The sequence below is a fragment of the Equus asinus genome, chromosome 20 (assembly GCF_041296235.1).
Source record: "Equus asinus isolate D_3611 breed Donkey chromosome 20, EquAss-T2T_v2, whole genome shotgun sequence".
In the NCBI taxonomy this organism is placed as follows: domain Eukaryota; kingdom Metazoa; phylum Chordata; class Mammalia; order Perissodactyla; family Equidae; genus Equus; species Equus asinus.
The window spans coordinates 60,803,073-60,814,699 of NC_091809.1; the positions used below are offsets into that span (position 1 = coordinate 60,803,073).

Sequence of the window (11,627 nt, forward strand, 5' to 3'; positions counted from 1 at the left end):
CATGCAGTACTGCACACCTCCAGCCTGCCCAACTGAAAGGCTGGGCCTGGTCTAATACTTTTCAAATAAAACACAAGCAATGAACATCAAGGATTAAATGTTTGTTCTAAATTTATTCTTTTCTCAAGAATTAACTTTTGAGTCATTAGCCCCAGTGGTGAGAAAATGGCTTTTAAAATCTGGAGATAGCATGCATTCCCGACCAGATGAATCATCCTAATCTTTGATAGCCATCACTTCTAAAGTGCTTACTGAAGGAAGAAAGACTCAAAAACTTCTTCCAAATGAGAGACCTGTCTTGACCATAAAACTGAGATGAATTTCTCCTTTCTCTGTCCAGAAAATAATGAAGAGGCTCATTAAAAGATATGTACTAAAAGCCCAGATAGATAAGGAGAGTGATGAAGTGAACGAAGGTGAGTCAAACACAGGGACAAGTCGGTCCCTGAGCGTGAGCTGGGACGTGGGGCCTGATGCAGAGCTGAGGGAGAGCAGGAGAGATGGGCATGGGAAGGGTGAGCAGCAAGGGGAAGAGAAGACAGGGTCTCACGACCATCAAAACTGTTAAATACTCAGGAAATGGGCTATTTCTCCACAGCTAGGGGCGTGTGCCACTTGTGAGATAGGTAACTATTGTTTTTGTGGGGGGCTTAGAGGGAGGAGTAAGCAGTTGAGAAGAGTGAGGGGCTGTTGCCCTCAACCCCTGCAACATTTGCCACCAACGCGTCCCTTTAACTTCCTTTAGGAAGACTTCTGTTATAATTTTCTCTTTTCATTAACCAAAATATTTAGCTGAGAAAGTAGAAACCTCTTCCAAGGAAGTTATTTCCTTTGAAAGGATTCAAAATACAGATGTGTGTGGAATTAGGACAGATTGCAGTCTGTCCCTGAATCACTAGTTTCTGTGCATTACGTATTCATAGTTAACTGCTTCTCACTCTTGTTTTTCAAAGGGGAACTGAAGGAAATTAAGCAGGACATCTCAAGTCTCCGCTATGAACTCCTTGAAGAAAAAACTCAGAATTCAGAAGACCTAGCAGAACTTATTAGAAAACTTGGGGAGAAATTATCAATGGAACCAAATCAGGAGGAAAGCAATAGATAATGCAAAGACTTCCTTTAAAATCCATATTTATTTGTCCACTTGAAGCCATATTATTTTTTGATTTATTTTTTTAAGTGCCAATACGACCACCTTTTACACAAGAAAAAGTTCAAAGATGATTGGGTCATCCTATCATCTGGAACCCTAATATTTAATATTTTTGGTGATTAAATTTCATTGTTCAGCTAAAGATTTCAGATTATGATGAACATTATGCCCAGTTGTTGGTGCTTGTTTTATAAACTGCTTTCTTGAGCATAACTATTGTCATGATGTGGTTGTCATGTAATGTCTGCCTGGAAATCATCTCAGTTGGCAGGGGCAGACGCACCATACTATGGTATTTCTCCTGATGTGATTTCAGGGACCTTCTTGCCTGCTCTGTGGATCCCCTGATGGTGACTTCCAGCCCTAAAATCTAGAGAAAAATAATCTATGGCCATTTATAGAATGCTGTTTAATCATTTACCCTGCTCAGCTCCCTCCTCTCCCACCTGCCCCAGGATACAATTGGTAATGTCTGTGCAAAGTGGAATTAAATCTTTCCTAAATTTTCTGGTTCATCTCTTTGAAAATGCTACACTTAACAGTGAAAAAGTGCTTCCTCCACTGAATCCTGGAAACATGGTTCAGTTGTGTGTGGGGGTGTGTGTGTGCACACGCACCTGCACATAGGAGCGTGAAATGCTTTCCCTGTTTTCTTTTGAAGCCAGTATTGACACTCAGAAGCTCTTTGTTATATTTTTTTTTATTGTGACTGAAAAATCGTTGACCAAATAAGAACCCTTTCTTGGAGAAGTATCAAAGCCACAAATAATTGTGGCTGTTTGGTTCAGTTATAGCATAATTTTATGCCATCTCTGAAGGCATTTACAGGTGAATTCCCACATTTGGCATCGAATGTAAAGGAAAAAAAGTGCTGAGGGAACTTGCAACTACTTCTCCGTTATTCTCAGTATGTTCTACCACCCTCTCAAAATACATATAACAAGAATTTGCATGATGAGCATTCGTCAGGAGGTTGTCATGACTTACTGATGATGTGAGGCACGACCCGAAACAGCTGAAACAGAGAAATGAAGGCTCATCTGTTCAACTACTCAAAGACTATGAACATTTCAATGATACTGGCTGTTAAGTGGAAGTGCCACTTTAAGTTCAATAAAGAGAGGCTTCAAAAGCAAATTTTAAACTTCATCCTAAAGATAAAATGGTCACAGAAAATCTGGTTAGCCCCAGCTTTGATGTAATTTAAATCCGAGGACTTTTATGTAACCAGATCAGAAAATATAGCTGAAATTGTATATTCAGTGATTTCATATTCGTGGGTATTATTTATTGAGAAGTTAGTTAGTGATACAGAAAAGGTCTGTTTTCAAGTGTTTTGTGACATTTGAATGAAAAGTTGTAAAAATCAACCTCATACCAAATGCACCATCACAAATTAAAATAACTAACATCCACTTAGTTTGTGTGCTGTGCCGTGCAAGAGGTTGGCCTCTGTGCCATGGAGGGCTCTATGACAGCCAAAGGGCTTGACTCCAGAAGACTCTAGAAAAGATATTCACATTCCTCAGTGTCTTTTAAGGTGGGTTGACTTGACAAGACATAAGTTCTGGGAAATGCAACAGGCACGACTGGGTTCCTCAGTAAAAGGCATTACTATCAAGTGCCACCTGTTATTGTTCAAAGTTAATATGTCTTGAAGTGCGCAGATTTTCCTTAAAGTGCAGGTGAATTAGCACCTCTTCTAATTTCCTTTAAATTGGAAGATGAAAAGAGAAATCAACTGTACTTTAAGAAAGGTTTACAAAATTCCAACAAGAGCTTAAAGGCATATTGTCAGAGGATGGTCATAAGCATGACCATCTTTCATAAGGTTCAAGGCCACTGGCTTTAAATCCTGTATTCATGTCAGCTTAACTTTTTAAAATAAAGTGACTAATAAGTTGAAATGTATATCCAAACTGCACTCTCCCTCTCTCTCTCTCTGTCATATTTCCCCTCTCAGATTTGGTGCTTTCTGGAGGTTTGGGTACCATAAAGACAACACAATGGTGACGTCTGACACTGACCACACAGCTGCTCCCCGGGGGCCAAGCCCTGTCCACTCCTCATGGCAGACCCACCACTAGTGAACATAAGCAAGTCCCTGTTTTTATACATCAACGCCTAGTTTTGCTCTCTGCTGTTCTCATTACTCTGAAACTGAGAAATAGCACAAATTCAATATGATTTTACTGGACATATAAATGAATCACCAGAAAATACTATCTGCTCAGAACTCTGCCAGGGATTGAAAGGAATAGCAAATGGGTGTCTGACCTCCAGGAGCTTGCAATCAAGTAAAGAAATGGGATTTAATACAAGTTTGAGAAGCATTTGCTGAGCACCTGCTGTGTGCCAGGCACTGTGATAAATGCTTTCCATGAGTTATCGAATTTAACCTAGCTTAATGCTTACAACAACTGTATGAGGTAGATACTATTATTATCATCATTTTAGAAATGAGATAATTGAGGCTTTTAGAGGCTAAATAACTTGCACATAGAGTGTCTGAGCCAGGAACAAAACCAGGGCCTTCCTCCCAGCAAAGGCCTCACACTTACGCATGGGCTAGACCCACTATACCAGAGTGTGGTTGTCTCAAAGTGAAACTTACATTTCAGTCTCTAGGTGAGGAGAGATGGGCTGTACCTGAAAACCCTCAGTTCCATTACATACCCAGTCCAGAGGCAGGCAATAGCCCTCATCAATAAAGAGATTTGGCTTCAAAAGTTTTGTAGATTTAAAAAAGAATAAAAGATGGGGCTGAATATTAAGAAGTGGGGACAGTGTGAGAAGGCCAAGAGCTGAGCATGAGTACAGGACACCATAGGAGGTCTTCAGAGAGAAATACTAAATTCAAGGGCTGTGACTTGGTGACTTTATTTGGGCAGTCCATCCCATCCATCCAGGACTATTTCACTATGAAAGAATCTTATCACCATGTGAATAATAAAAACAAGCCAAACGTTCAATTAAAATGGAGAGAGTATAAGGCAGTATTTGCCAACCCGGCTAACTGACCAACGAGTCCCCTAAGAAAATCACTGTCAAGACCAATTTCCCACTTCAGGCCAAGGAAGAGATGTTTCTCCAAGTGGCACATTTAAGTATGGGCTGCGTCTGATCTGATTCTAACAAGCAGATCCAGCCTCCTTCTTCACTCTGAAATCTTCTCTCATCACGGTGAACCAGGCAGGATTCAAAAGAGTCATGCCCATCACCCCTGTAGCTCTGTTGAATGGTGCTGGATACAAGTTCCTATGCTGTAGTCAGAATCTCTGCCCTTGCATGCAGCATGTGCAGGTTGAGTCACTGGAGAACCAGAAAAGGATATAAATTCCTGACTCAGACCTCCGTGTTGCACTCAGGACACTTATCTAATTAGCTTTCCAAGTGAGGAAGTTAATCAAAGGCTGTGTAGGAGTTCAGCCTAGCATCCTATCACAGATGGTAGTTGAAAATTCAGCTAAACATCTGTTAGTGTACAAAACATTGACTCCACGTAGCCTGTGTCTTGACTTTTATATGTGATTAGCTGAGGTGAGAGATACACCGTGAACTCTCTAAAAGATGTGGGTAATTAAGGCAAATAAATATTTTTCTTGAATCATTAGAACAATTGCTTGAATTTTCTTCTTTACTCTGTGTTTACGGCTGCAGTCATAAAAATTCCTGTAGACACTTTTTAAAACGTTTCCCCAGGATAAATTTGATAACACCTATTCACAAGTCACAAAAGTTTTCATTTTGCGGTAAATTTTTTTTTGTACATCTGAGTAAATAGCTAGAGACACTTACCAACTATGACAGTTTTTTAGAAATATATCAGTGCCATTTAATGGATAATCAATTTATCTAGTATAAGTGGATCATAGGATATTGATTCATGTTTTTCAAACTCTCAGGAAAATGGCATATCAAATAGCCATCTTATCCAATGATATGGAGATCACATATTCATAATAGTCATAATACTCCGTAAGTATAATGTTATCTAAGACTTTGAAGTAAAAAACAGGAGACAAATTGGTATGCACAGAATCTAAGAATTTTTCAACTTTGTTTATTTTTCTAATGCCCACCCTGCAAGCCATAGGTTTTTGTCATTGTCCACTGATAAACTGCAGGAACAGTCTGTAAAAGGTAGAAGATAGGCATGTCTGCTAGGAAATGCAACAGAACATTATGAATTTTTGTCTAAATCATCAGAGAAAACCTTGGTGATGACGTTCAGGAAGCGAGTCTTGAACTTCACTGCCCTGAGTTTTTGTCCTCATCATTGTCCATGAAAATGGACTCTCATATCACCATAAGAGCACTCTCAGAATCAGGTAAGTTTCCTTATTATCATGTCTCAGACTAAAAGAACTCTGGCAATCCTCTCCTTTTGCCTTAACCTTTTCAGTATTCTGTGACTCAGCCATCTGACATTTACCCTTCACTCTTTTTCAAAAAATGGACTTTCCCTCGGAATAATTGGAAAAGGTCAAATTTTACTGTTACTTTATACAGGTTTCCTCCGATATATGAAAGTAGAGTGTTCCTAGGACATTTTTCATAAGACGAAATGGCGTACAGGGAAGAAACAATTAGCATTAATTTATGTGGGGAATTTTTTTGAGCATTCCTACACCCAAAAAATAACTTAACAAAATAAATGGAGATGAAGCACAGATATTCACAGACACAGTTCAAGGCTGTGGCGGCTTGATGCTGGCGTGCTGAGTGTAGGTCTCGGGGAAGGAGCTCGCTGGGTGGCGCCACTCTCGCTGTGCCGGGCGCTCACTGTCTCTGTAGAGGCTCGCCAGGGAACAAACGTGGAACGCTATTTTTGCTTTTTACCTTTTTTTCTGTAAAAGTGAAAATCCTCTTTAGATTTCTTTTGGTTAGCAAAAACAGGTAGTAATGTAGGTCTTTCATAAAAGCGAAGTGGAGTAAAGAGAACTTTTGGATAGGGAAAATCTGTATTCAAAAGATACTAACGTCATAACGTTGCTACTATTTGTTAATATGTGGGAGAATATATACACACATATATACATATACATAGTTTGTCATGATATATAATGTATAACCGTATAACACATATATAGTGTGTGAATGTAATATATATATGATCAGACATTTTTCAAAGCATGGTTAGGATCCCAGAAAAAAAATTTTGCTTACAAATATGAATTTTGTTTTTATTTCTTTTCTCGTTTGTAATTTTTTTCTTTCTGTCTTTTGAATACAACTTTTTTCTAGTCTCTATACATTATCTACCTCTTCTACTGAGTTCTTTTCAGTCTAGTTGTTCAGAGTATAGGATCTGGAGCCAGAATATGCGGGTTTGAATCCCAACTCTGACAATTACCACCTGTGCATGCTTCACTAAGTTTCTTAACCTTTCTGGGCCTCATTATCCCGGTTCTACAGATAAAAAAAACTAACATCATTTCCTGCATAGAGTTTTTGTGAGGATGAAATGAATTAATACATCATAGGCTCAGAAAATATTACTTGGCACATATAAGCATCGGGTTAATGTTAGCAATTGTAGAGAAAGGATGTGGTTCTCAAACTGCCTTTTCTACCCTGTCTGAAACCACCTCCTCTTAAGCCTCATAAAATCCAATGAAATTTAGGTTTCAACTCATGTTTCTCTGATCAGCTGATACATAGTGTCTGGAGCCTTGTGCTAAGAAGGATTCTGAGGCCCCTTAGGATACCCTACAGGAAAAAATGACAAAGACAATTAACTATGCTTGCCATGGACATAGAAAGTTGGCCCTCTTGCTGCGTATTTGTCATCCTTGATAAAAATGAATCATGTTGGAACAATACTTGGGAAAATTTCAAGGCGCATTGCTTTTGATTGTAATAATTTTGTATCATTTTATAGTAGTATCATAAGATGGCTTAGGGCAGGTACCATATTACGTCACAGTCATAAAACTTTTATTTAAAGTCTATTATATTTGTTGCGATGTACGGGGTGCTATTGCCAGTAGCAGTACTAAAAACAGAATACAAATAGTCATTTATAAGCAACAGACCTAATTAATGCAAGCTAGTTCCATGAGGCCTATTTTAATTTATGCATCCTAGAGAGCCATGCAGTGTTTGAGAAGAAATTCTTCAACATCCACAAAAGGGAAAATGAAGCCTGGACTCGTTCGTTTTAGGTTTAGTTTACCTGCTATGGTTCGTGGTTTCACTGTAATTCTCAGAGGACATACCAAAGCCAGGTAAGAAAATCTTGGCATTGTCCAGTCATTGGGTAGTTCCTGACTGATTTCCATTTCCCTCTTGGAGGGTTAGCAACTTGATTCATGCACTTCATACTTTTGTTTAATAAGAAAGTTACCCTTTGGCTCAAGATGAAATAGGAAGGAAGGAATTAATTGCACGCCAACTTTTTCTTGTTAATTCCTTTACGGGTCTAGCCTATCTTGTTGCCTCACAGACATGATCCGTTTATCTTTCATGACTGACTAATAGGATACAGTTAACCCTTGGCTGGTGTCATTAGTTCATTCGGCACTTAGCCTCACTAATGAGGAGGAGGCAAACAGACCATCTCAGTTTGTGCCTCTGACCGATATTGCCCATTCTGGACCTCATTACTTTTCCTCACAGATCCCCAGTTCAGTCAGGGCTGACCCTGGGGTACATTTCAGCTTTTCTCTCTTAAACCAATGACATCTGGCTGATGGTTTAAGAGCTCAGGGAGACTTTATAAAGAAAACTTTGGTGTGAGGAGCAGTTAAGGCCCTTTATAGCCTTTTGAATGGCCATCCCTCAGGACGAATCAGGAAGTCCTGAAATATTGTCTGTGGTTGATAAAAGCATTTAATAAGTCGCAGGATCTGTACATTTTTAAAAAACTTTCTCCTCTGAGCAATCTGGGCTGAGGTTGTGACATTAAGGGAGAATAATGATTTTTGCCGCAATTCACTAATGCCCAGTGTCAGAGAGAGAATCTAGGCATTCACTGTAACCCCTCTGCAGCTGACTGGAACCGAGGAGACAATCGGCATCGCCCCAGTCATCCTGCTCCTCCAAGCAGGGGCCAGGCCTGCAGCCTGCTAGGATTTTACAATATGTCATGAAAATTGCAAAAATATTAATGCCAAAAGCAGTATCAGAAAATTAAAATAATGCAGTATTTGGTGTGTTTTGACCTGTGCTTTACAAGAGATATCAATATCACTTTTATTCCAATGACTTTTATGGATCTGCGTGCCCGGTGGAGCTCCTGGGACTTTGTGGGTGCTCAGCAATATGTGGTTTATTCAATCATTTCACTTAAAATTCAAACAATAATAAAGACACAGTTTCTGCCATCAAAGAGTTCTTTAGTCAGACAAGGAGCCTGTTAAATGCTGTGAAAATCCCCAGGAAGAGCATTAAAGTAGGGGGGAGGGGCACGTGTACTTCAGGCCAACGAGGCTTCTGATTGGAAGTAACACACATTCCGAAGAAGCCTGTGCTTAGGCTGAAGCATTGCTACTTTCATCCCCTGGGGACAAGGGTGTCAGAAAAATATCTGCTGCTTGGCATGTTGCTTGTCTTCATGTACCCTGTCTTAAATAGAATTCTCCAGAAGGAGCCCTGGAATGAGAATGTGCAAGTGATTTATGAAGAAAGTGCTCCCGGTCCTAGGAGAAACTGCTGAATAGCTGGAGGAAGCAGGACAGGGAAAGAGAAAGCCCAACAACTGTGCAAAATCCTGCTAAGGACACTTCAGAATGATCCATCGGAGGAATTCTGAAGTGCCACCTCTGAGCTGGACTTTCATGCCCTTTGCCCATCAGTCCTTGGCCGAGGGCTGACCCAGGGGAATGCAAACCCCCAGTCACTTTCAGCAAAGGCTCCTGTAGCCCGAAGGCAGCCGGTGCAGCACTTAGAAGCAAAAGCACATTGACATTGGGGAGGGATGTGCTGTAAAGGGGTCGGCTGGCATCTGGAGAAGCACCGACAGTACCTACTCCACACCCAGTGGACAGTGCCAAGGACAATGTTCCTTGTCACCACAGGTTACATCAGAATTCTAAAATACTATTTGCTTTTTCACGTAATTTGGAAATTTGAGAAATAGTATCTGTTTTTGAGTCTGCAGAGGAGATGGATGGGATCCTTTGCAAATCAAGGAGCTTCTGGGTCATTTGGGGTTAAGCCAGGTGATGTCTGTGCCCTCCAGAAACAGGGCTATTTCCACAGGTGGCTGCGCACTCCATTAAACCAAATGATGTATTTTGAGAATTACACATACATCCTGGACCAACATACCTCATGCAGCAGCAGGCCCTTCAAATTGCCCACCTATTGCCATTCTTTTTAGTGGAGGTGTAATGTGTTCCTTTGAAATGTAACTTTAATAAGGGTAATACATTAACCAATTATGAACATTAACCTGAATGAATTTATCCAGACCTCTAAAGAATGAGACCCAGAAGTGGTAACTTTAGATGAGGGTGGGTCTAAGAAAAAACCCAGAATATGAGACCACTCAATTAGGCCAATTCACAACCAATAACACCATAGCAGTATCCCTGGCCTAAGGCACAGCATAAATGTAATAGATAGCTGTGGGGCATGCGAGAGCCAATGGCAGCCTTAATAAAATGCATTGAGGAACGCCAATGACTAATTTTCCCTCCCATGGCCTAGTTCCCAAGACTCATGATCCTATCGCCACCAAAAAAAGACTTCCCACGACCCTTAGAGACCCATAAGCCAAGGATTTATTTCACAGGCCCTTTCAGAGTTCCTAGCATGTACTGGATGCTCAAAAAATATTTGCTGAATGAGTATATTTGTTGGATGAATTCTGTATTTGGTGCCACTTGCTCCCCCAGTAGGACTTCCGACCACATCCTCAGTGAAGAAAAACAGAACAGGCCACAGGCAGAGAAAACTCCTGAGGGAGACTATTTCAAGACTTGCTGGCCAGATGGGTGTCTCAGTAACCTCCAGACTCAGTCAGCATGGAAGCCTAGTGAAGGACATGATCTCTGATGCCTGGAGGAGCCATCTCTGCCTGCCTACTGTAGGATCCACCCACAGACTGACAGAGAGAACACACAAATCTGACTTGACTTGGGCTCTTTTTTTTTCCTACTTTGTGAGGACTTTATTCTGGTCCCAGCCTTCTGGGTATCACCTTTCATCCACACTGGAAGAGAGATTAGAGATGAGAAGAGGTCTGCCTGGGTGACACTGGGTAATTGGAATTGCTAGGGAGAAAGAAGCAGCAGGAAGCAGCCTTTATTTCTGCTACCTCAGTTTCCTTTATTATAAGTGGGTGGGGGGAGTAATCTTTGCTGTACACGTGACATCCTGACATTATGGGGAGGTGCAAAAAAATGGTATCTCTAAAGTTTTTTAAAATTGCTCCACACAAACCCATATAACATTGACATATAACATTACATTAGTTTCAGGCTTATAATATAATGATTTGATATATGTATATATTGTGAACTGATCACCACCCATCACCATACAGAGTTACACATTTTTTTTCTTGTGATAAGAATTTTTAAGATCTACTCTTTTAGCAACTTTCAAATATACAATACAGTATTGTTAACTATAGTCACCAGGCTGTACATTACATCCGACTGGGCTCTTTCTGTTCCCATTATGTCTGGCTGCCAGCCAAACTACATGGTGTTCTATCTGGACCTGGGAGGTCACACTGACACAGTTCAGGCAGGCTGGTGATGGCGCCTGCGAGGAACCAGGTGAGAAGGGCCCCAGCCTGCTGGCGCTGATGCTATGTGGCAATGTGGTTCAGAGAAATGTACACAGCTTCAGACATAGAACCCAAGGGAACGCCCCCGCTGCCACTTACCACCTCCCATGTGAGTTTGGACAAACTGAATCTTTCTGAGTTTCATTTTCCTCTGTTGTTTAAAATTGCCTCTCTGAGGGGGTCAATGTGAGGATGAAATAAGAACACGTACAAGAAGCACTCGGCCTTTGAGGGTCTTATAATTGAGCATCTCTTTCAGAAATTGGGTGACACAATCCTTGGACATCTTCTGCCTCGCGTCTGCCCCAGACACTCAGTTTTGAGATGCCATCTGTGCCTGTAAGGTAATCCCAGGACAAGCCTGAGGATGTCCATGTGGGCCAATAAAGACCAGGCTGAAACGTGAGCTGACGTTTGCCAGGGAGTTGCCGGAAGGGAGTGGTCCAGAGCCACATCAAGGTACACACACCCTAATCTTGTCTATAGCCCTTGGGTAAACTGTATCCTAAGCTTTGCCTCCAAACTTCACACATATGTTGCCTTTAAGATATGGCTGCTATCTCCAATGGGGACGCAGCTTCATCCGGGACTTTATTTTTGATGTCCTCAGGGTCTCGATGGCATGGCTTCATCATTGGCACCCTCGCTCTTATGCCTATTCCTCAAAGTCAGCTGGGTTACCACCTTACAGACTGGAAGGGCTCTATTGCTGAGTCTGAAATACATTGGCAC

General features: G+C 41.1%; 1 protein-coding gene across 2 annotated transcripts in view; it reads left to right on the top strand.

The window, feature by feature from the left end:
* The window catches only part of TRPC6 (transient receptor potential cation channel subfamily C member 6), a 121,172-nt gene extending 118,115 nt beyond the window's left edge, over nucleotides 1–3,057 (top strand). The window contains exons 12-13 of one of the 2 annotated variants that reach the window (XM_014862763.3): nucleotides 341–416; nucleotides 954–3,057. In XM_014862763.3, the coding sequence (XP_014718249.2) occupies nucleotides 341–416; nucleotides 954–1,105 (228 nt within the window). In that variant the 3' untranslated portion in view covers nucleotides 1,106–3,057. The remainder of the gene's footprint in view (nucleotides 1–340; nucleotides 417–953) is intronic. The other variant, XM_070490388.1, reaches the window with a different exon arrangement.
* Nucleotides 3,058–11,627: the final 8,570 nt, after the last annotated feature.